The sequence below is a fragment of the Zalophus californianus genome, chromosome 4 (assembly GCF_009762305.2).
Source record: "Zalophus californianus isolate mZalCal1 chromosome 4, mZalCal1.pri.v2, whole genome shotgun sequence".
Lineage (NCBI taxonomy): Eukaryota > Metazoa > Chordata > Mammalia > Carnivora > Otariidae > Zalophus > Zalophus californianus.
The window spans coordinates 35,151,082-35,176,270 of record NC_045598.1 but is presented as its reverse complement, the minus strand read 5'-3'; the positions used below and the strand labels follow the sequence as shown (position 1 = coordinate 35,176,270).

General features: G+C 48.0%; 1 protein-coding gene across 2 annotated transcripts; it reads right to left on the bottom strand.

Moving 5' to 3' along the window:
• Positions 1 to 5,221: 5,221 nt before the first annotated feature.
• On the bottom strand, positions 5,222 to 24,963 carry KIF2C (kinesin family member 2C). 2 transcript variants are annotated; one of them, XM_027575567.1, is made up of 21 exons: positions 24,821 to 24,963; positions 23,641 to 23,735; positions 20,932 to 21,033; positions 20,713 to 20,761; positions 18,159 to 18,281; positions 16,065 to 16,187; positions 15,414 to 15,514; positions 14,670 to 14,765; positions 14,172 to 14,226; positions 13,924 to 14,086; positions 12,175 to 12,265; positions 11,871 to 11,934; positions 11,703 to 11,794; positions 10,776 to 10,918; positions 9,554 to 9,758; positions 9,330 to 9,440; positions 8,198 to 8,265; positions 7,779 to 7,884; positions 7,570 to 7,683; positions 5,946 to 6,069; positions 5,222 to 5,854 (listed from the first exon to the last, which is right to left on the bottom strand). In XM_027575567.1, the coding sequence occupies exons 1-21, from the start codon at positions 24,882 to 24,884 to the stop codon at positions 5,772 to 5,774; spliced, it is 2,172 nt and encodes a 723-aa protein (XP_027431368.1). In that variant the 5' UTR covers positions 24,885 to 24,963; the 3' UTR covers positions 5,222 to 5,771. The 2 variants fall into 2 exon arrangements, with proteins under 2 accessions (XP_027431368.1, XP_027431379.1); XM_027575578.1 differs by lacking the exons at positions 23,641 to 23,735; positions 24,821 to 24,963 and adding an exon at positions 21,192 to 21,566 and having other exon boundaries at positions 5,717 to 5,854.
• Positions 24,964 to 25,189: the final 226 nt, after the last annotated feature.

Here is a 25,189-nt window from a genome sequence, read left to right as displayed (position 1 = left end):
TGTGCAAGGTTGGTTAAACATCTGAAAATCAATATAATTTACCTTTTTAATGGAATGAGAGAAAAAGACGTATGGTCACTTCAAAACACAGAAAAAGCATTTGACAAAACCCAATGATTTTTCATGATAAAAACACTTAAACTAGAAACAGAATTGAACTTCCTCCAGCTGATAAAGATCATCTACAAAAACCCATAGCTAAAATCATATTTAATGATCAGGAACAAGGCAAGGATGTCCACTCTCGCCACTTCTATTAAAAATTGTCTTGGATGTTCTATCCGGGCAATTTGGCAAGAAATAAAAGACATCCCATTTGGAAAGGAAGAAGTCAAACTATATTCACAGATGACATGACCCTATATAAAGTCCCAAAGGATCCACATATAAGAATATTACAGTTAATAAACATTCAGCAAAGTTGCAAGGTATAACATCAACACACAAAAATGGATTATTTCTATACACCAGCAATGAACAATCTGAAAAGGAACTTAAGAAAAACAAATCATTTTGCAATAGCATCCAAACCAACCAACCAACCAACCAACCTAGGAAATAAATTTAACCAAGGAGGTGAAAGACTTGTACACCGAAAACTATAAAACCTTGTTGAAAGAAATTAAAGGGGGCGCCTGGGTGGCTCCGTTGGTTAAGCGCCTCCCTTCGGCTCAGGTCATGATCCCAGGGTCCTGGGATCGAGCCCCTCATCCGGCTCCCAGCTCCTCAGGAAGCCTGCTTCTCCCTTTCCCTCTGCCTGCCGCTCCCCCTGCTTGTGCTGTCTCACTCTGTGTCAAATAAATAAAATCTTTTCGTTTTTTTAAAGGAAGAAACTAAAGACCTAAATAAATGGGAAGACATCCTGTGTATATGGATCCTTGTACATATACAAAACATCCTAAGGACATGTACTTAATGTTGTTAAGATGGTAATATTACCCAAAGCAATCTACAGAGTCCGTGCAATCCCATTAGCCTTTTTTGCAGAAACAGAAAAGCTGATCCTCAAATTCACATGGAATTGCAAGAAGCCCTGAATAGCCAACACAATATTGAAAAAGAACACAGTTGGAGAACTTACACTTCCTGAGTTCAAAACTTAATACAAACTACCGTGATCAAACAGTGTAGTATTGGCACAAGGACAGATATACAGACAAACGGAATAGCATTTAAAGTCCAGAAATCAAGTTTCTATCCTGGAACCATGGCCCAGTTTTCCATAACCTTGCAGAGAAGGCCCTGGTGCTAATGGAAACTGCTGTAACTTACTCAAAGCCTTAGTGGGCTGACAGGCAGATTGGCCGCATTTTGGCACTATGCCAAGGTTGAGCTGGTTCTTCCAACTCCTGCTGAGATCCCTATAGCTATTCAGAGCTTGAAAAAAAGTCAAGACTGCTCAGATGGGTAGTTTCAAACAGTTCACAGTTAAGGAAGCTCGGCTGAATGGCTTGGTGGCCACTGAGGTGTGGATGTGATTTTGTCAGGGAGATCATAAACAAGGGAGGCATCACTGGCACAATGTTTGAAGATCAATCTTTAACATGTTTATATTTTGTTTATTATTTGAGTGTTCTTGGATCATCTGTGAACAGGCTGGTATTTTTTTTTTAAAGATTTTTTTTTTATTTATTTGAGAGAGAGAGAATGAGAGACAGAGGGCATGAGAGGGAAGAGGGTCAGAGGGAGAAGCAGACTCCCCCTTGAGCAGGGAGCCCGATCTGGGACTCGATCCCGGGACTCCAGGATTATGACCTGAACCGAAGACAGTCGCTCAACCAACTGAGCCACCCAGGCGCCCTGTTGTTTTTTTTAAGATTATTTATTTGTTTATTTGACAGAGAGAGGGAGAGAGCCCAAGCAGGGGGAGCAGCAGAGGGAGAGGGAGAGCAGGCTCCCTGCTGAGCAGGGAGCCCTGACGCTGGGCTTGATCCCAGGGATCGTGACTTGAGCTGAAGGCAGACACTTAACCAACTGAGCCACCCAGGCGCCCCTGGTCAATTGATTTCAACAAAGGTGCCAAGTCAATTCAATGGGAAAACAACAGTCTTTTTAAAAATGGTGCTGGAAAATACTGATAGCCACAAGCCAAAAAGTGAATTCAGACACCTCACACATCTACAAAAATTAACTAAAATTGGGTCAAATATAAGAGCTAAAACCCTTCACTTAGTGTGTTTTTTAGATTCATCCATTTTGGGGGCACCTGGGTGGCTCAGTTGGTTGAGTGTCCAACTCTTGGTTTGGGCTCAGGTCTTGATCTCAGGGTCATGAGTTCAAGCCCTGCATTGGACTCCATGTTGGGTGCCAAGCGTACTTTAAAAAATAAAAAAAATAAAAAAAAATAAAAACACTAAGTGAAAGAAGCCAGACAGTAAGACCACATATTGTATGATTCCATTTATATGAAATGTCCAGAATAACAAGTCCATAGAGAAAGTAGATTAGTGGTTTCCTGGGGCTGGGGGAAGAGTTGATTGGGGGGTGACTGCTAACAGGTATTGCGTTTCTTTTTGGGTGAAAATGTTCTGGAATTAGTGGTGACGGTTGCCCAATTAAATGAGTATACCAAAACCACTGAATTTATAGCATGTGAATTTTATTTTTTTAAAGATTTTATTGGGGCGGGTGCCTGGGTGGCTCAGTTGGTTAAGCAACTGCCTTTGGCTCAGGTCATGATCCTGGAGTTCCGGGATCGAGTCCCGCATCGGGCTCCCTGCTGAGCAGGGAGCCTGCTTCTCCCTCTAACCCTCCCCCAGCTCATGTGTTCTCTCTCTCTCATTCTCTCTCTCAAATAAATAAATAAAATCTTAAAAAAAAAAAGATTTTATTGGGGCGCCTAAGTGGCTCAGTCGTTAAGCATCTGCCTTTGCTTAGGTCATGATCCCAGGGTCCCGGGATCAAGCCCTGCATCAGGCTCCCTGCTCTGTGGGAAGCCTGCTTCTCCCTCTCCCACTCCCCCTGCTTGTGTTCCCTCTTTCGCTGTGTCTCTGTCAAATAAATAAATATTTAAAAAAAAGATTTTATTTATTTAGGGATGCCTGGTGGCTCAGTCATTAAGCGTCTGCCTTTGGCTCAAGTCATGATCCCGGGGTCCTAGGATCGAGCCCCGCATCTGGCTCCTTGCTCAGCAGGGAGTCTGCTTCTCACTCTCCCTCTGGCCCTCCCCTTGCTCGTGCTCTCTCTCTCAAATAAAACCTTTAAAAAAAATTAAGATTTTATTTGAGAGAGAAAGACAGAGCATGAGCAAGGGAGGGGCAGAGGGAGAGGGAGAAGAAGCAGACTCCCTGCTGAGCAGGGAACCTGATACAGGGCTCGATCCTAGGACCCCAAGATCATGACCTGAACGAAGGCAGACACTTACTGACTGAGCCACCCAGGTGCCACTATATGTGAATTTTAAAGAATGTGAATTATATCTCAGGGCACCTGGGTGGCTCAGTCGTTAAGCGCCTGCCTTAGGCTCAGGTCATGATCCCAGGGTCCTGGGATCGTGTCCCGCATCGGGCTCCCTGCTTGGCGGGAAGCCTGTTTCTCCCTCCCACTCCCCCTGCTTGTGCTCCCTCTCTCACTGTGTAGCTGTCAAATAAATAAAATCTTTTAAAAAAAAGTATGTGAATTATATCTCAATAAAGCTTTTTTTTTTTTTTTAAAGGTCTGGCATATTCAAGAAATAAATGTCAGTGTAGTTGGAGAACAGTGAGTGGTAGGAGATAGTTTATTCACTCAAAAATATATATTGTATGCTCACCGTATGTTCTAGACATTGTGGATACAGTATTTGTCCTTATGTGCTTAAAATAGCTAACTAGCACTTACATAGCATTTGTTAAATATGGGACATTGTACTTACTGTGTGTATATCAACTCAATTTTCCTAACACTTCTATACCAGTATTACCCCATGTCACAGATAGCACAAAGATGTGAAACCCACATACGTTTCTGCAGTCAGAGCCAGGCTGTGTGGCTTCAGAAACTGGGCTTTTAACCTCGAACTGTTTTGGCCAAACTGCATTCCAACTGGACTAACAGAGGAAGGAGCTGACCAGGCCACAGTAGGGCGCTCAGAATTTATCCTTTGTGTGAAGGGATACTATTAAAGGGTTCGGAGCAGAGGCACCTGGGTGGCTCAGTCCATTGGGTGGCTGCCTTCAGCTCAGGTCATGATCCCGGATTTCTGGGATCGAGCCCTGCATGGGGCTCCCTGCTCCGCGGGAGGCCTGCTTCTCCCTCTCCCCCTGCTTGTACTCTCTAATAAGTAAATAGTCTTTAAAAATAGATAAATAAATAAGTGTTTAAAAATAAATAAAGGGTTCGGAGCAGGGGATGACTTGTAAGGATGCACCCCCATTAGGAACACTTATGGTATTCCAGGTAAGAAGATGGGTCGTCTGGTAAGGTCTTCATTTAATCTTTCCAGTTCTGTGAGGTGGGTTTTGGTGACCCCATTTCACAGATGAGGGAGAAAGTTAGGTATCTGGAAGCTTTGAAGGCCTCAGAGCTAGTGCTGTCTCTGTGAACTTGGTTCGGCTAAATTTCTGAAGCTAGGTCCTACAATTGGTTATTGACTGGCACCTTTAACTCATGCAATGAGGTAGAGAATGTGCCTGTTTTACAAATGAAGTAACTGAGTCTGGGAGAGCCAGAACCTGGTCTGTTCGAGCTCTTTACTCTAGAGTTTCTACAGTAGCCCATGTGCCCCATGCTCCCCACCCACCTTCCTGAGGCTTTTCTAGAACACATATTTGGTTGTGTGGCACTTAAGACTAAAAATGTTTTAGTGGCATATTACTATTTGGATAATTCATGTTCTATGACAAGGAATCTGGAACCATCCAGTTCCCAAATTGTCCATGCTCTATCCTTGGTTTCTCAGTCCACTTGGCAAACTTCTAATTTTTCCAGACCAAACTGGTGTTGCTCATCAGATCCTTTCCCATCTAGCAAGCCAAATGCCTTCTTGTCAGTGTTGCCTTGAGCAGACCGTAACTGACAGAGCACCATCTCTTTTCTGCTTCTAGCTCCTGGTCCCAGGAGAGGACCTGGGACCAGGGAAGCACTGAACAAGGCAGGGGCTGAAGCTTTACCACATCACTGAAACTGCAGGTGTGGCTCTGGCCTCCTCAGGGAGAGTACAGAATCAGCACTACGGAGAGTGGCGGAAGTGTCTGTCCTTAGTCCTTCCCACACACCACTCAACAGATTGATTTTTCCCTTTCTTTATTGTTAGACACAATGTATAAACACGTAAAACAGAAAACAGCAGGGACCTCTTGAGCCTCAAAAACCAGCAAGGAAGAGATCCCAGAGACTTTTTTTAAAGTACAAGACATAGTGCCTGAACCAAGGGCATGGAAGGCAGGCCAGAGCCAGCAGAGAGCTGGACTAAAGCCTCCTTCCCTCTCCCCAGAGCCAGGATAACCCCACGGACCACCCCACCAGTAGCCAGTCCACATAGGCAGAAGGCCGCCCAAGGGAAAACTCTATACCAGAGAGTCTTCCCTCCTGGAGAGAAGGCAACACCCTTCCCATCTTCTTTCTTCCCATTCTTGCTCCCTTGAGCGCTACAACTGAGGAAAAGGAAAGTAGTGTCCCATGTCACTCTGACCACCTCCCCAGCTGCCCCAGGCCTCCATACTTGGCATTTACCAAAGCCTGTCCCAGCTCAGACCCTGACTAGACCCACCCGGTGCCCAAAGTTTGCTGGGGAGGGATGGAGAGTGGAAGAGGCTGGGTGTGAAACCAAACAGATCTTTTATTTGCAGTCGTCACTGGGGCCGTTTCTTGTTGCTTATTTGTTTGCTGGCCTGCTCTTCCAGCTGCATGGCCAGGCGCAAGGCCTTGATGACATCTGGAAGGAAGCGGGGGGCACTGTGGGTCAGCGGGGGTCTCAGAGGCCCCTTTCCCTCAGGGCAGAGGCCCCATCCTTCAGCCATACCCACCTCGCAGGGCTGAGAAGTGCTTGGCTTGCTGGACCAAGGCAGACTCTGCCTTGTTCACAAAGGTCTCCAGGTCATAGTCTGGCTGCTCAGTCATCTCAGAGAGCTCCAGCCAGCCTGGCCCTTGCTGCGGTGACACGGGGGAAGCTTGTCAGTTCAAAAATTGTCAAACCAACTTAGCAAACCCTTCCTGCACCCCTACCACCTGCAATGCGGACGACGTGCACGAGCTGCCCATTCCTTCGGCCACAGCCCGCACTCTTGCCTCCTAACCTCCTCACGCAGAAATCTTCAACTGAATCCATCCTCTTTCCTGCCTCCAACTTGTCCCTCTCCCCGGGTCAAATGAACATCACAATCTGTCTTGAGACCACGCCAGAAATGGGAGAAGCAACTTTATTCTTTTACCCTGCTGCTTGTCCCCGGATCCTACCAATTTTGCCCCTTAAATGGCATCTGAGTCTCATGTCCTCACTCCAGTCCCATGGTGGCCATGGCCACACTCCATCAAGGCACCAACACCTCTCTTGAACTCTTAACAATAATCTCCTAACTGCTCTTAACTCCGAAGTGCCTCTACTCATGCTCTCCCACATTCCCAAACCAGGCTCCACATTGCACCTAAAGCTCTGATAAGACCATGCCATCTGATCCGACCATACTCCGCTTTACTTCCTTCAAAGGCATCCACTGCCCTTGTGACCAAGTCCAGGCCTTGGGAGTGAACCATGGGCCCTCTAGCTGACCTGGCCATGGCCTTAACTCCATCATCTGCTCACTCTTTTTGCTTTGGTCAGAGTGAATCTCTCATTCTTCCTGAAAGTACCATGGCCTTTCACACATTTGTACCCCTGAGCATTCCAGGGAGGGAGGACAGGCTTAAGCACTTAAACTTCACGTCCCCTCCTCAGTTCAGAGTGGCCCAAGCTCCTTTCTGTGCTGCACCCTGAGCGCCTCCCTGGCAGAATGCACTCTCGGGCCTCCCCTCCCCCTGCTCTCCCACAGCAGGAGTCACAGCAGCACCAGCATCCAACACCTACCACACACTAACTGCGTGCTATGCACTGCTTTAAAAGCGTATCACTTAATCCTCAGACACAACCACCCATCTTGCCCATTTTAGAGATGAAGAAACGGAGGCCTAGTGATGATAAATGATCATCATAAGGAAATCAGCTTATAAACAGAAGAGTCAGGATTGATCTAGTCTTATTTTAGGGCGTACTATCCATACCTCATGTTAGTTTCAGCACAGCGGTTGACATACAGAAAGTACTCACCAAACACTCACTGAATAAACAAGCCAAGGTCTCTGCATATAAATCACTCTCCAAAACCTCAGTCAGGAGCATAGAGGAGAGACACTAGCTCTGGCTAGGAAGATGGAGGAGAAAGGCTGTGTGGGCCAGGCTGGAGAAGGGGGTTTGTTAATTAGTTGTTCTAGAACAGCTAGATGAATAGGTAGAGAATGATGGAATGCTAGGTAGAGGCCTGCCTCTTGCCATACCCATCTGAAGACTTGTGGGAGCAAAGCCCAGGTCACGTTCAAAGAATGGTGCTAGGCACAACCGAGGGGTTCTGCTAGTATGGATACCCAGTCCCTCCCTAGCCAGGGCCAGCTCCTCACCTGTATAATCTCCTTGAGCTCCTCCACGGCCCTTTCCTCCAACTCCCTGATCTGAGACATGGCTTCATTAAAACTGGACATCTGGGAAGATAGTTCCTCTTCTTCCTTGGAGAACTGAAGGGGCCAAAAGGAGAGGTACAACAGTATGGTCTAGTTCCAGTCTCAGCAGGCCACATTTCCTTTCTGCCTGGCCCCACCCCACACCTTACATTGCCTGTGATCAGGGACCCATGAGAACTGGCTTCCATCTCTTCTGTTTCCATCTGAGTTGGCTGCTCCCCACTGGACCCACTGTGGGGGCTCAGCTCCTTGACCCTGAGGAAACAAGAAGGTCTCAGAGTCCACAGGAGCCTCCTTGGCACTCACAAGACTGCAGCACCACTCAGACCATGAGGCTCAAGGGGAGAAGCAGCTTTGACTTTGGCCTGGAGGACCCATGCTGGCTCTCAACCAAGGCCTGAAGGGGACAGGGACAGACCATCTAGCATCATGTCTGAACTCCCAAGTCTCAGATTCACTGAGTCACAGAAGCATATACAGTAGGCACTGAGACTCCAGAGCTTCCTCCCTCTTCCTTTCCTCCCTCCTACACCCCTCTCCCCATCCCACTGGCCATGGGTACCAGTACCTGTCTGCGTATCTTAGTGTGTTTAAAGTATATTCACAGGAGCTTATGCCTGGTGAGATCATGGCAATCTGCAAAAGGGGGAAACAGGCAGTTAAGGGTTGAAGATCACAGGGTAAGTGCACCAGACCTCCTACTGCTGGAGACTGCCAGGAACTATCTATTTGAGCTGCTGACACCCACACAGTATTGAAGCAGGAAGCTAATAATTAAGCACCCACTCTGTGCCAGGCAACTTGCCCCATGGGCACCGAAAATTAATGCACCTTGAAAATTGGTTCCTGGTGCAACTGGTTATCCCCTCTGTTGCTTTATCACTTTATTGACCCTCTCACCAAGGTCACATCTTAAGGAGCGGTGGCTCCTGCTGGAAACTTCTATTCAGCTAGGCTCAGGAATGATGGTTTAGAGCTTAGTCAGAAATTCCCACCTTCCCTCGTAGGCTGGGGAGAGGAGATTCCTTGGAGGGGAAGAAGGGCAGACCCTAGCTAGCAGGGCTCGTAGATAAAATAAGGGGACAAAAATCATTTAAGGCCATAGCCCTTTCCTATCTGCAAAGCTGGGAGCCAACAAACCTGAAGGAAGCCATAGAGGAGATGAGAATTTCCCTCTCCTGCTTTCCGATAGCCCTCCTTCTGATTTCTGGGGCCCCATTTCACCAGGTAAGGGAGCATGGACCATCCCCAAACCAAGAGCTGCCCAGACATACAGTAAAGCGAGCATATCCTTTCCTTCCCTCTTGGAATAGGTACTTGGCACTAAAAGGCCAGGTTGGGGGTAAGGGGGGCGAATGGGTGGTACGGTCAGTTGAGCATCCGACTCTTAATTTGGGCTTATGTCATGGTCTCAGGGTCCTGGGATTGAGCCCCATGCTGGGCTCTGCACTTGGCGAGGGGTCTTCTCGAGGATTCTCTCTCTCCCTCTCCCTCTGCCCCTACCCTTGCTTGTGTGTGCACGTGCTCTCTCTCTCAAATAATTAAATAAATCTTTAAAATAAGTAAGTGAATAAATAAAAGGCAGCAGGGGATGCCCAGTCAAGATCAAGCCTGGAAACCCAGATGGCCAGGGGCACCAAGCCTGCCCACAGACAGGACTCAGGGTCTTTCTATACCACCTCCAAAGTGACCCTACTCACCATGCAGGTCCTTGAGTTCTCCCCGATAAAGGAGTCCCTCAGCACCTGTGTCAGCTTGCTCTCTCGAAATGGGGTGTGAGCCTTGTTCTGTCCCAGGGCCCTGATGCACTCCTGTGGGGGAGCAGTGGCCACTGTGGTCCCTTCCTTCCTTCTGGGCCGCCCACTCCCTCCGTCCCTCCACCAGGAGCCCTCTAGGCCAACCACCTCTGTCAAGGCCCTGCTACCTTCAGAGCCAGGAGGCTCTTGTTGATTTCTGCACCTTCCATGCGGGTCTGCCGGTCAGCACTGGAAGTGTCCGCACCTCTCTCATTCCCTGCCAGATCCACCAAAGAGAACTTGCCATGCACTCTCCCTTTGGCTCGAAGAAGAATCTGGAAGCAGGCATGGGAGCGGGAAGAGTTGGAGTTGGCAAATGTCTGCCCAGAGGTCCTGTGTCAAAGGAGAGCAAAGAAAGGCTATGAGCCTCTGAGGTTACCAGGCACTGTGGCTCCCCAGAGTTCAAGCACCCCACTTCACAGCACTAAGTTCTCTGGTACAAGGGGCACGAGTCAGGACTCGGAACAGTCCTGTATCTTCTTGTCCCGGACCTCTGTTTTGTCCTCCGTGGGCAGCAGCTCTCCCTCCAGCTCCGGACCTAGCAAGTTTTCCTGGCAGTGAAAGTACTGGATTCTGTGCTAGGACCTTAGTGAGACCCGATGGCCCAACAGCACATGGGGAAGGAGTGGCCTGTGTTGCAGGGCCCAGGGGGAGAAGGAAGGGTTGTCATGAACCACTTGTCAAAGCTTGAGGGCCCTGAGGAGGGCAGCCCATTCTCTGGGCCTCCATAAGCCACCCAGTACCTCATTGCACCATGCCTGGTGGCAGAGCACTTCCCTAACTCTATAGAGGAGCTAGGACCCCATCACTTCCAGCCTAGAACATACCCAGAGATCCTGTCTCCTACCACAGAGGGAGAGAAGAGCAAAGAAAAACCTAGAGAAGTCAGGAAGTATGCTTTGGGGTAAGAGCCTAGAAATAAAGTCTGCCTTGGGGGGGAGGGGAAGCGCCTGAGTGGCTCAGTCGGTTAAGCATCTGCCTTCAGCTCAGGCTCAGGTCATGATCCCAGGGTCCTGGGATTGAGTCCCACATCGGGCTCCCTGCTCAGCAGAGAGCCTGCTTCTCCCTCTCCCTCTGGCACTCCCCCTGCTTGTACTCTCTGTCAAATAAATAAATAAAATCTTTAAAAAAAAAGTCTACTTTGGTTAGATTTAAGACACTTTGACTCGCTCCTGATGAGCCTCCGGCCTGGGGCCATCTGTGCTATTGAGAGTCCTTAAGGCAGCGGCCCTCACAGCCCTCACCAAGCTGCGGAGAGCGGCACTCTGTGGAAACAGCAGTGGGCTTAGAGCGAGGGTCTGTCACCTGAACCAGGGATTGGGGGCCCCTTCCCATCACCAGAACTCTGACCTGCAGGCACTGCCTATGTCGATCATCTTGATGACATCGTCGGCACAGCTAACCAGGTGCTCCTGCAGCCCCACCACCTGCACCTGCTGCTTGCCGTCCTCCAGCACACGCAGCTTGGCTTTCTTGTTGAGCAGGTCGAACAGCTGTGCCAGGCAGGGGAACAAGGCTAAGGCCATCAGGGGCCGGGCACCCCACCCAACACCCCATCCTTCAGGGCCTGTCCCAGCTTAGATAAGGCTGGCAGCAGGGAAGGCAGAGAGAAGCTGAGCCGGGGGCAGGGCAGGACCCCTGAAAGCTGAGTCAGGCTGCCTCAGTGTGCTCTGACTTTGTTACTTTGCCAGCTATGGGAGCCTAGACCCGTACCTAACGGCTCCAGGCTTATTCCTCATCTGCAGAATAATGATGGTAATTCTGCCTCAGAGGTTACTGTAGTGATTGAATGAGTTGAGACGTGTGCTTTAGCACACGATACCGTATCAATAATCCACATTAGCTGTATTATTATTATCCTTGAGATCCTGCTCTGGGGAAGGCAACTCTGCAAAAGCACAGAGTGTAGAGAGAGAGGGTACAGGGTATGAGGGGTGGAGGAGAGAGTGAAAGAGAAGATGAACAGAGAATGAATGTACACGATCAGGGGAAGAGTAGAAAGGTTATAAAGGAGGTGGGTCAAGGGAGGGCAGGGCACACACAAGGCAAGCCGCCCATGTGAGAGGTGCCCTGATGAGTATTGCTGCCCTACTTGCTGAGCTTGGGCCCCATCTCATGATCAGATGAAATCTCCCACACATGTCCGGGCAGAGCAGCCCATCAAAGGCCTGAAGGCCCACAGGTTGTTTGGTTTCTACAATTTCTAGCCAACCTCAAGGATTTAGAAAGTTCAGGGGCCCCAACAGTACAAATAGGGGCTCCTTGCCAGCTAGCTACCTTTCCATTATAGATCTCGAAGAATGTCACATAGACTTCCAGGCCCAGGTTCCGGTAGCGGGGCTGATTCTTCAGGAGGAAGACATCTCGGGCTATGGAGAGAGCCTGAATTAAGTAAGCAGCCTGGCTTTCTGTGCCCAACCCCATTGCGGGGGAACACATACTTACAGGCCATGGCATAGATCCCTTTGGATGCATTCTGGGCTTTCCCAGAGAGGTCTCCGCCCATGGTCTGCAAGGGAAGAGGTGGAAGACTGTGGTACAGGGCCCTGGGCAAGGCCAGAGCACTACTGGCTTCATCACTGCACCAAAGCTGAGATGCTGCGCCGGCAGAGGCACGTGGCACAAGAGTATCTGCTGATGGAGCGTCTGTGCCAACGGCACTCTCTGCAAGAAGCTTACCGGCTTCCTTTTCAGGGACCCAGTGAGACACCACGGGCAGGCCTGCTCCCTGCCGGACCTGAATACTCACATGTGTCTTGCCACTTCCCGTCTGGCCGTATGCAAAACAGGTTGCTTTTCCCCCTTCAAAGATGGTCTGGACCAGTGGCCTTGCTGTGAACCTAGGAGAAAGGATAGGAGAGAGTATTTATCTCTCCCTAAAATGTGCTTCCTAGAATGTGGTCCTGTTGGCTTTCACTGCAGAACTCCCGGGGTCTTCAATTCCTCCTTCCAAGCACTAGCACTCCTCTCCTGCAGAGTGGTCCTACTGGACCCCAGCCCCACTAATAAATTTGAAATTCTTCCAGCCAACTGGGGAGGGCTAGACTGACCTGCCAAGAGTAAGCAGGTGGCCTTCACTCTAATTGAGCCACCAGCCCTCCCTCTGACCCTGGAGACCCAAGGTGAAACTCTGAGCTTAGTAGCTGACCGCCAGCATAAGAAACACTACAAACATCAGAGGAAATCCTCTAAAGTAGGACCTTAAAATATTTTAGGCTTTGTGGGCCACATAGGTCTCTGTCACTTATTTTTTAAGGTTTTATTTTTAAGTAATCTCTATACCCAATGGGGGCTTATAAACTCACAACCCTGAGATCAAGAGTTGCATGCTCCACCAACTGAGCTAGCCAGGCACCCAGCTGTCACATTAAAAAAAAAAAAAAAAATCCTTTAAAAACATAGAAACCATTCATTCTTGGTTTGAGAGCCCTTTTTATAAAAAGGGATTGTGAGCCAAATTTGGTCCATGGGCTGCAGTCTGTCATCCTCTGGTCTGGAGCAGTCCTGATAATAGAACTTTCTGTGATGGAGCACCTGGGTGGCTCAGTCGGTTAAGCATCTGACTGTTGGTTTCAGCTCAGATCATGATCTCAGGGTCAGGAGATCGAGCCCCACGTTGGGCTCTGCGCTCAGTGGGGAGTCTGCTTGAAAGATTCTCTCCCTTCTCACATTTGCGTGCTCACTCTCTCTCTCCCTAAAATAAATACACAAACCTTAAAAAAAAATAAAAGAACTTTCTGTGATAATAGAAGTGCTCTCTACTGTAATAGCAGTCGCGGCCACATATGGCTATTAAGCATTTAAAATGTGGCTAATATGACTAAAAAATTGAATTCTAGGATGCCTGGCTGGCTCAGTTGGTAGAGCATGCAACTCTTGATCTCAGGGTCATGAGTTTAAGCCAAAAAAAAAACACAAAAAACAACCAACTGAATTCTTAATTTTATTTTTTATTTAAATAGCTATATGATGGAGTGCCTGGCTGGCTCAGTCAATGGCGCATGTGACTCTTGATCTTGCGGGTTGTGAGTTCGATCCCCACCCTGGGTGTAGAGATTACTTAAAAATAAAAACCTAAAAAAACGGAACAAGAACGAAAAACCACATGAGGCTTGTGGGTGCTGTATTAGAGCAATCCTAGTGTGTGCAGAGTCTGCTAAGCTTAGTGGGTGAGTGGCTGCATAAGATACTGGAAGAACCCCTACCCAGCCCGGCCTCAGCAGAGTGCAATGGGTAATACCTCACTTATGAGCCATTCAAGGATGGGCTGCTAAAGATGCAAAATGGGATATAACAGGCCCAAGCTGGGCCCTCCTGGTGCCTGGGAGCTGGAGTCGGAGTCAGAGCCAGAGCCAGCTCTGTGACAGCTGATCCAAAGAAAATACGAGACCAGGAAGGGCCTCAGAGTTCAGTGTGGCTGTGAGTAGTGTTATCACAATGTCCCGCATGGAAAAGAGGAAGGCTGGGGGAAGGGGAAAAAAAGAGGCAAGAGACTAACCTGTACACAACTTCATTTGAAACTGTTTCATCAAATGCAAAGTCAAAGCAAAAGGCTTGGTTCTCCAGATACTTTGTTAAGTCCACTTTTAACTTGGGCTCGTGGACCAAGAGGAGACACTTGCTGGGAACGGAAATCACATCAATTTCTTTCTTGGCCAATTCTGCAGAAGGAGAGTATTTCAGGGGATGATTCCTGGACACAGAGGATGTCAGTCCAGAGCCTCCTTCTGACTGATCAGGGCTTACCTTGTTTATTCAGCGGGCGTTTCCTCACACAGACACATATCCTGTGCTCTTCGATCTTCAAGAGGATGAGAGAAGACAACCAACCAGTGAAAGGTCAGAGCAATATTGAAAGAACCCCTCCTTTTCCAGTCCCGTGTCTGGCCCACTCAGGGGCCAGGACCTGACACTAGGACCCCTGCCTCTGCTCTGCTCTAGAGCACAGCAGACAGCTCTGAATTTCCTTCCCAGTTTCCTCACTCTGCTGCCTACAGGTTTCAGTGCTACTTCCACGATTATTAGTAAGGATCTAGCCAACCTATGCAAGTGAGGAGGGTGGGAGTTTTAGAGATCAGACTCTCCCATCCAGCCTTACTCGCTTTAGCCCACCAAAGGGTACTGAAAATACCTCAAGGGTGAGTGGAGATTCCTGTAGGGTCTCACTCTCCTAAAGGGGAAATCTGTCTCTCAATTGTACACTTACTCAGGAAGGAGAGGTAGAAGCCCTTTGGGCTTACTTACAGGATCAGTCACAGTAAGCGGATGACATTCCAAAGTAGCCCGAAATTCTTTAATCATCCGGGCAAATTCCCAGTTTGGAAAGCTGCTGTCATACTCCTGTTTGGGACAAGGGTGAAAAAGGATGGACGGCTGACATGCCGACATGTAAGTGCTCTCAGAGCTCAGAGCTAAGCAGCAACAGCTCTTTACATGCATACAGCCCTTCAGTTGACAAAGCCCCCCTAGTCTTACTTCCTCCCACCCTGGCTCTAGGCTGAGAACTCACAAACAAAGCCCTGAAGACGGAGACTGGCAGGGGGGTGCCTAGGCATGCACCAAACCACTCTAGGAACTAGGGCCAGAGCCACTGTCCCCTTTTAGGAGACCAGCAGGTTGAGATTCCTGAGAGCAATGAACCCAATTGAGAGGAAGTGCTCCAAACTGGAACTCCATTGCAGAACTTCCCCCGCCCCCACCAACACAACTGTGGGGACGGGGGGCGGGTGGGGGGGGCAGGGAAGCAAGCAACTCTGCCTAGTAGCTCCGTTGCCACCACACATATTGGTCAGCACGAAATATTCCTCACCCGAAGGCCTCAGAAACTATCTGACTTATATCTTCTCTGAGTCCTAATGAGAAACCAGTTAAATGTCCTCGATATCAGAACTGGAGTCTCAGAAATGCTGGGGCCCAACTGTATCTCTGTTGCTGGTGAGGTTGCAGTTAAGGACATCTGTCTCAAAACCCTTGACCTAAGGAAAGTACCTGTGCTCGCTTTATTCTCATTTCGGAGTTCTGGGCCCTCTTCTCTTCTCTCTTGTTCTTCATTTTTTCCATTTCCTTCACAATACAGGATTTCCTCCGAACTGTGGGGAGCAGGGGAAAGGAAGCCCACTATTATCTGTCTAGGCCAGCCGGCCTACTCTTCAGCTGCTGTACTGAGTCCTGGGCCTTTCCTAGGCCCTTGTTTTTAAATGACCATATGCAAGGAGCATATGCAAGGATCCTTACAGCAGCAACAGATGTGACTGTTGGGAGGGCCAAATCCGCAAAGTAAAGACTTGCACAAGCATTCTAGGCCTAACCCAAGCTCTCTCCATGCCTCTGTGGCATTTTCTCAACAATCAGAAGAGGGGATACCATCCCTGACTGATCTTGATGGTCATTCTGGTTTATCCTTCAAGTGTCGGCCAAGACTTGAGCTGTGACAGCAACTCAACTGCATCCGAGGGCTCCTGTCAGCTAGTGGGGACAGGGTCACGTCTTGTGAAAGACTGATGCCAAAGACACAGGAAAACATGCCCCATTGTGACAAACATGGTTTGAATTCAGGTGCCAAAGCAGGCCAGGTTTGGGACAGATGGAACAACCTATCCTGCACCAGGAGCAGGAGAGCAGACAGCTCGGCGCATCTACCTGAGTTCACAGGGTTTGCAGAAGAGCTGCCTCGGATGGAATGGACTTGCTCTTCCACCTCCTCGCTGACCATCGTCAATGGTATTTCAGCCACTGCCGAACAGGAGGGCCTAGGGGGGCCAGCTGTGGGGGAACAAGAGTCACTGGCGAAGCAGGCAGGCATACCAGAGCTGTGCTCCTCTGAGCCCTAGCAGGTCATGCACCAGGATGGGTGCAACCAACTGCCGGCTCAGCAAGGGCTCAGGCTCCCACAGTGTGAGCAGACCTTGGGCTTTTCCCTTCACCTCAGCCCACACCCTGAGCCCCGTCAGTCTCTCTGCGAGGGCTGGCTCCTGGGATCAAAATTCTTGGGAGGGTGGGGCGCTTGGCTGACTCAGTCAGTAGACAGTACAACTCTTGACCTCAGGGTTGTAAGTCTGAGCCCCATGTTGGGTGTAGAGATTACTTAAAAATAAAATCTTTAAGGGGCACCTGGGTGGCTCAGTCGGTTGAGTGTCCAACTCTTGATTTCGGCTCAGGTTGTGGTCTCAGGGTGGTGAGACTGAGCCCCACTTCGGGGGAGTTTGCTTGAGATTCTCTCTCTCCCTCTCCTTCTTCCCCCACCCCCCTGCTTTCTCTTTTTCTCTGTCTCTAATAAATTTTTTTTTTAAAGATTTTATTTATTTATTTGAGAGAGAGAATGAGAGATAGCACGAGAGGAAAGAGGGTCAGAGGGAGAAGCAGACTCCCTGCTGAGCAGGGAGCCCGACGTGGGACTCGATCCCGGGACTCCAGGATCATGACCTGAGCCAAAGGCAGTCGCTTAACCAACTGAGCCACCCAGGCGCCCTAAATAAATAAATCTTTAAAAAGTAAAATCTTTAAATTAAAAAATATATGTATCTATATATATCTGTATATAGATATATCTGAAAGGGTATGTAAATAGATCAGTATGGACTTCACGACGAAGGAAAAGCCTCTAAAGGCCTGAAGACTTTAGGCTGGACCCAAGCCTGGGTTCTCAGGCCAGGGCTTTCTACTCATTTGGAAGAAAAGCCAGGCTTTTCTGACTTCTCCAAAGCCTTGGAGCCTGGATGGCTAACAGGAACAGACAGAAAAGCCAGGAATAACAGGAAACTGAGTGGAACACCTGGGTGGCTCAGTCAGTTAAGTGTCTGCCTTTGGCTCAGGTCATGATCCGAGGGTCCTGGGACCAAGCCCCGCATCAGGCTCCTTGTTCAGCAGGGAGCCTGCTTCTTCCACTACCTGTCTCTCTTTCTCTCTGATAAATAAATAAAATCTTAAAAAAACAAAAAACAAAACCAGGAACCTGAACCACAACTAAACATACTGCCATCCCAGAAAAGTACATCCCATGATAACTCATTACTTCCCATACCTGGTTGTGACCCTTTCGTTTACCTTCATTTTATTAGAGCTGAATTTGACATGTAAGACGTAATGATTGTATATCTTACAAAATCTGCACCTGCTTTATCTAATAAAAGTTAGCAACTAAAATATTTTGGTTTTTTTAAAAAGATTTTTATTTATTTGAGAGACAGCATGAATAGGGGCAGTGGGAGAGGGAGAAGCAGACTCCCCACTGAGCAGGGAGCCCGACATGGGGCTCAGTTCCAGGATGCTGGGATCATGACCTGAGCCGAAGGCAGATGCTTAAACAACTGAGCCACACAGGTGCCCTTAAAAATATTTTAAAACTCCATTTATGCAAAGTCCAGAGTTAATTTATGCTATCAGAAGTCAAGATTATAGGTACCCTTAGGAGCTTAGGAACTGTCGGGAGCTTGAGGGGGACTGTTGGGTTGCTAGTAATGCTCTTTTTGATCTGGGTGTTAGTTACGTGAGTGTGTTCAGTTTGTGAACTATATACTTAATGATACATTTGCTTTTCTGTATATATATTATGTTTCAATACAATTAAGAGTAAAATGAAATGATTTCCAAATAAGGGAGCGGGGGAGGGGGGTGCCAGAACAGAACTGAAGCCAGGGGAATGTAGGAATCTCAGGATATTCTAGAACAAGGACAGGGCAATGTGTGAGGAGCTGTTCCAGAACCTCAAACAGGGAAAACAGATTCATTACTCACTGGGAACTGAAAACTGCTTGCGGGAATTTGTAGACACTGGTAGCTCTACCTCCATATCATTCTCCTGAGTGGTGATGCGAACCTCTGAGACAGTAGACATTCGAGTGGAGCGGCCGCGGAGACCTGGAGAACCAAGGGCAGTGGCCATTCAGTGCAGCGAGATCAGGAGGGCCAGTGGGGGCCACTAGGGGGCAACCCTCCAAGATTCTGTATAGGGTGAGATGGGTCCAGACCAGCAGGAAAGGAGCCCACCAACTTCCCGTTCCTTCTACCCGAGGAAAAGGAAAAATTAGAAAGGCCAAGTACTAGTGACTCCAAAACTAATCTGTTCGTTCTGCCCATCTGAGAGCTCCCAAGAGCAAGGACATCTCCCACAAGAGCATCTGTCTCAAGTAAATGGAGGGACCTTACAGCTAATCTGAAATCCTTTCTGAAGAGGCAGACCTAATCTCTGAGAAAAAGCATTATTAAACCTTAACTGCCGTGACACCTACCACTGTACAATCTTCCCATATTTCAAAACAACACTGTAAGGTAAATATCAGTATTCCCATATGATGGAAGAGGGGCACGGATGCTCAGAGAAATTAAGTGACCTGCCCATTGTCACTCAGTTAGTAAGTGTTGGAACCAGGATGTGAACCCAAGACTGTCAAGATTCCAAACGCTGGGCTTTTTCCACTGCTCCAGGATGCTTTACAGAGCCAGGCCCAGGCCACATCATCAGATCACTACATCATCAGGGTCAGCTACATTGATTTGCTGGAATCTTAGAAGAATGCTTAAGTGAGAGCAACAACTGAGTTGTATTTGAATTCTTGTTAACTTCTACCCATTTATATAGTTACCCTCCATAAGAGACCAACAATTCATCACCTACGAAATAAGTCAGAAACTTGGAAATAGAACACTCAGTGTAACATAGGCAGACACCAACTTGTACTGAATTTCTGAGTCTCCTAAGTCTACGCTGATCTGATGGCTCTGTATAATCCATGTCTTTTTTTTTTTTTAAAGATTTTATTTATTTATTTGACAGAGAGACACAGCGAGAGAGGGAACACAAGCAGGGGGAGTGGGAGAGGGAGAAGCAGGCTTCCCGCGGAGCAGGGAGCCTGATGCGGGGCTCGATCCCAGGACCCCGGGATCATTACCTGAGACGAGGGCAGATGCTTAACGACTGAGCCACCCAGGCGCCCCAATCCATGTCTTTCATTAACAGCACAGATTATCATCATTTTCCTATTTCCTAAAAGATTTGTCATCTTGTGTTTCATTTCTACTGCTGAATAGCACGTACCTGTATTAGGATTTGTTTTTCATTGACAGGGGCTGGGGCAATGTCCTCTGAGGACAGGCATATGCAGTAAGACCATTCCAATTTCTCTTGCAGGTCCTTATAGTATAGCTAGCAAGAGGGCCAGCAATCCCACCACTCAGGCCCAGCCCAACTTGCAATTGCACCGCCTTCCACCTGGGATCCCCCCAACCTGAAGGTCCAGGCAAGTGGTTTCTTTCTTTCACTCTCTCCTCCACCCCTCATTGGACCATGTCAGGGCAGTGATCACCCCTGGTTGGGACAGGCCACACAGGCTTTGAGGGATAGCTGGCTCTGAGTCTTAAGTTGGATTTCTTGGGCAGTTTGCACCTACAGCCACCCCACCCCCTATAGCTACAGACCACTGTAGTCAGAGTTGGTGTACTCGGACTACTTCCGTGGAGAAAGCCCAACCTTCTCCTAGACTTCAAGGCAATGCTATTATTCTTCCCATCCCACCCCACCCCCGATCTCCACAGCACCATTGACTATACTTCCAAATAGCCCAGACCTAGTTTTTCTCTGGGCCCGCTCACCACCTCACTCCAAGGCACACTGTTCCCTTGAGGAAAGAAAACAAACCCATGAGTGGCTGCTTATTCCTCTGGATTCTATGGGAAAGGCTTCTAGGCCACCTGGCAAATTTCCCAAATACACCAGGTCCTCGGGAGGTTGGCCTAAGGGCTGGATTCTTTTTTTTTTTTTTTAAGCATTTTTTTGAGGTACGATTCAAGTACAAAAAGCTGTAGGTGTTTATTCAACTCGCTGTGTCTGGAGATAAAGTAAACACCCATGAAACTATCATTATAATAATCAATGCCATAAACTTACCCATCACTTCCTAAGGTCTGTTTCTGCTCCCTTTGTTTTGTATTTTGTTTATTTTTATTTTGTTGTTAATGTATGTATGTACTATCCTCATAGTAAAATTTTAAGTATACAATACAGTGCTGATAATCACAGACCAGATGTTATACATGAGATCTCCAGAACTTATTTCCCATAAGTGAAGTTTCCCATGAAACTTTGTACTCTTTGACTAAAATCTCCCTATTTCTACCTCTCTGTAGGTTGGATTCTTCCTCACTAAGATGCTTGGAAGACAGTACAGGACTCAACCCACACAGAGCCACCTGCTAAAGTGGAGCAATGAGTCTATGTCACAACTTCCTGTGCCCCAGGAACATTATCCCAGGCACAAACCCCATAATGACAAGCCAAGAGAAATCCATTTACCTTCCTTCGGAGCAGGAATTTTGGAGTTGACTGATCTGCGTTTTTGTTTCTGAAAAAGAGAACAAACCGTCACAATAAATGGTTCCTAACAATATTCAAGGACCTATCTTAGGTCCATGTGTTATGCTGAAGTCCTAGGAAGTCCCAGAAAATCAGCAAAAGCCAACAAGCCAAGCAGATCATCTGGGGCACTGGTTTGGCCAGATGACAAGGACCTACCTGGACCGTTACATTCTCTTGTAGGGGCAGATTGTCCTTTGGGTGTAAGGGAAGAAGTTGTAAAAGTTCTGGGTTTATTGCGGCCACATCATCAAAATCAATCTGCAAAGAGCAAGTAAAAAGTTTTAGTGGAACAACATAGCTTCTTCAATCCAAATGCATCTCTGCAACCAAGGCTACCCCCAGATTCAGAATTTACCAACTTTAAGTTCCACCAAGTACTAATAACTATAAACAAATAGTCCTTAGTCATGGTTTACCATCTAGATGGATATTGGTTCCTGATTGCCAAGCCAATGGTAGATGTCAGTGATGAGAACGAGGTAAAGAGGAGGGCAGACAGACAGGCGAACAGGTAGTCCACAGTAGATCTAGGCCACTTGGCTCCCCTACTGTTCTGCTGGGCAGGGTGTCCTGCTGGGCACAGTCCCCTGAGCACCTCTTGATGGCTGACACGGAGGAGGAAACGAGTTCTAACTGTCCTGGAGATAGTCAAAATGGAGGGCCCTTCCGGATCTTATGGGCGGGGACAAGTTCCTGAGAGCTGCTACATAACCCTAAGTCTACCTACATTTTCTACTGGGCCCAGAAACTTCTTCCCCAGTCACAGCTTCCTGTTCATGCCTCCCCTACTTCCCTGCTCATGCCTTAATGAGGTCACAATTCTAGGTTTACATCACCAGAGTCCTGCAACCCTCTAGGAACAACTCAAACTTCATGAGCACAGTTCATAGCAGTTCACAATACGGTACCAACTTGGTTATCTGCATCTCAAAATGTTTCCAAGCTGAAGCATGTACTCCAGGGTGAAAGCTTTACCTCCTACATATGCAACCTATATTTATTAACTAGCTTATTCAAACATTTATTAAGTACGATTAAGGCAGTAGGGGGGAAAGTATTCAAAGATGAATGAAGACATATATTGCCCTTGCCTTCTGTTAGCTCATATTCTAATGGCGAAGCCGTAAGCACAGAGGGCTAGAAACCAAGGCAGAACAGGACAAGAATAGTATCGCCAAATGCAAAACCTGGCAAGTACTTCGGGAACCACACTTTTGTCCCCGTTTCTTGGACAGCTACAGACCCTTCCTACACACTCCTGTTTCTGACACTTAAACCACAGAAAACAAACAACATAGGAGACCAATGATCTAACCCTAGTTCTGACATTAAGTAACTCTCACACGGATGATTCAGGGTGAACATCCCAGGAGGAGGAGTAAGAGTGACAGTGTGAAGGCAGCAAGGCACTAGGCATGGTCACAGAGTGGGGGCCGGACCCATCTGCCCCTGGCCCAGCATACTTTGGAAGAAGAGTGTATAGTACCAAAAAAAAAGGTTGACTGGGGTCAGATCCTGAAAAGGCTTTGAATGCCTCACTAAGACGTTCAGACCTTTTTCCAAAGGCAGTATTGAGCTGGAGTGAGACCCTACAAGAGCTATATTTCTAAACAACAAAAACAAGCTAACAAACAAACCACAAGGAACTACTAATAGCTGGTTAAAAAGAATTTTAGGAACCTCTTGACTCAAGGGCAGATAGTGTAAAGTATTCAATCCTTTTATTTCTCAAATATACCACCTAAATATCTGCATACCTACTAGAAGGCACTATGCTAGGCAAGTCCTTTTCCTGTGTTATTGCATTATGCTCCAGGAAAGGAGATCCAGGTCTGTCTTATTCACCTTAGGATGCCATCTGGCATTTTGAAACCAGTACAAAAGTATCTGTTGAATAAATTCTCACAACAACCTCATGAGGTAGATATTATCATCCTCACCTTTTGGTGAGGAGGCTGAATTTCTAAGAAAGTTGAAAACGTGCCTCAAAATACAAAATAGTGGCAGAGCCAGACTAGAATCCAGGTTTTTATACTTCTAGCCCGGTGAAATTTTTACCACACCACAATGCCTCTAAAACATAAATGCTTTAGTCATTTATGTTTAGAGAAGTCATTCTCTTCTCAAAATCTTTCCAAGGCTCCCCAGCGCCTATAGAATAAAACCTTAAACATGTTAGTGCCAGAAATGAAGACCCTCTCTCCCCTTTTCAACTGTCCAGCATCCTGAGCCTTCCACTGCCTGGAGCAAGCTTCTTCACTTGTCCCTAGAAGGGCCATCTCACTGTTTCTGCTAAGACTTCCCATCCCACCACCACCAGTCAAGCTCATCCTCAGTGAGTTACCACCTCTGAGCTGCTCTAGCAGTATGCAACTGTGCCATTTATCATAAATTGCCTTTGGTTCTTTGGTGTTTCAGAAATACTTTTGTCTCCTCAACTGGGTTATCAGTTTTGCTCCCCAAACTGATGTCATAGGTAGTTTGCACTCAGAAGCTAGGGTACATAAGCAAGGTTTTAGGATTCTGTGCAGGTTGTCTTCTACAAACACACCAGAAACTGTTGATTGCTTCAATTTAGACCAGGCCTGACTAAATAAAATCCTAAAGCATCCAAAGAGGACCATGTTTAAGATTAGGGAGGACAAGGCAGCATCAGAAACAAGGCTCTCACAAGTTCCATTTCCACACAGATCTTTTTGTTTGTTTGTTTTTTTAAGTAATCTCTCTGCCCAACATGGGGCTAGAACTCAGGACTCTGAGATCAAGTTGCTTGTTCTACCGACTGAGCCAGCCGGGCACCCCTTCACACAGATCTCTTAGGGAGGAAGGTGTTAAATGTGGTAGAGGCATTCTCACAGAACTTACCTCTTTGCCCTTTGTGGCGTCTCCTTCTATCCATTCCACTGAAACACAGGATTTCTCCAAGTTCACAGTCCTTACATTGGCACTGTGGATTATGCCTATGGTATGAAAAGTCCAGTTTACCCACCTTTTTCACTTTTAGAATCCCACAGAGACTCTAATGTGGAGTTGACTTGAAGGAAGCAACAGCTGCCTTTTTCTTTCTTTTTAACACCAGAAGACAAATAAACCTCCTGGCACCTCACCCTTAGAATATCCCACCATGAGGTAGGCAGGGAACTGGTCTTAAAACTGAGCTGCAAGGGCACTTGGGTGGCTCAGTCATTAAGCATCTGCCCTCGGCTCAGGTCACAATCCCAGGTTCCTGGGATCGAGCCCCGCATCAGGCTCCCTGCTCAGTGGGAAGCCTCCTTCTCCCTCTCCCACTCCCCCTGCTTGTGTTCCCTCTCTCGCTGTGTCTCTCTCTATCAAATAAATAAATAAAATCTAAAAAAAACAAAAAACAAAAACTGAGCTGCAGGGGATAAGGATTCACCCCCCAATCAAAAGAGAGCTTACAGTGAGCTGAAGGTATGTCTGGGCAGAGGAGTCACTCTAGTCCTTCGGTACTGCTCCTCAACACGCACTGAGGCTCTAGTGCCCTCGGGTTTCCCTACCTCACTCCTGACATTATGTCTGACCATTCTCCTAATGACAGGGTATTAGACCTGCCAGAGATGCGGTAGCTGCTTAACCAAAAAAAGAGAACAGATTCGCACGCTCCTGTAGAGCAAAGATCTTTTCTGCCTGATTAACCCTGAATCCCAGTGCCTGACATATTGCAAGTGCGGAATATTTAGAGGAGAGTAAAGGGGCCAGGAAGCCGAGGTCCCTACAAAAGCAAGGCAGTTTCAGGGGAGAACTCTGGAGGCGAAGTGAATCTAGCAACCCTAACTTCCCTAGGAGATCCACTGACTTGGAAGAGCCCCGCCCACTTCCGAGGACAGGCAGGGGACCCACCGCCAGTGGAGGCCCCTGGACCTGGGTAGAAAAGACCGACGGCCGGTGCAGACATGCAGTCCAGGTGGAGGCGGGGGAATCCCCAACAGTGTCTCGACCCTGCTGTTTGGGGGGGGTGGGGAGCAGTAATTTCAGCCGTCTCACAGCCCACGGGTCCCCTTGACCTCGCGACCCCGCCCCTCACCATTACTGCGTTGGATCTTGATGGTGAGACCGGGAAACAGGCGGGCCTGAAGCGACGAGTCCATGGGAAGTCGCCGGGAAGAGAAACACGAATTGCAAAAAAAACCACAGCTCCGCTAACCCTATCAAGTCCTAACGCCGCGCAAACCGCCGCAGTTTAAATCCCGCGCGCCAGCGTCTTTCATAACGTCATCACGCTGCCACCTACCTCGCTTCCGCCAGCCTGCGGCGCCCTCCACAGCCTATTGGGATATGTAGTCTCGGGTCGGTTTTCCGGCGCCTAGGACCGCCCACCCGCCTGGCCACACCCCCGCGCGCTGGGCCTACCGGGAGCTTGGCAGTCGCGCGGTGGAAGTTTCCTTTTCCCGAC

Excerpts from the sequence above, each read along its gene's own strand:
- KIF2C (XM_027575567.1), bottom strand. The coding sequence starts at position 24,884 with ATGGACTCGTCGCTTCAGGCCCGCCTGTTTCCCGGTCTCACCATCAAG. Across the intron at positions 18,282-20,712 it reads AATTCCTGCTCCGAAGGAAG|GTCTCCGCGGCCGCTCCACT; the intron begins GTAAATGGATTT and ends TTGGTTCTCCAG. Across the intron at positions 9,759-10,775 it reads GACATAGGCAGTGCCTGCAG|GACCTCTGGGCAGACATTTG; the intron begins GTCAGAGTTCTG and ends CCTTTGACACAG.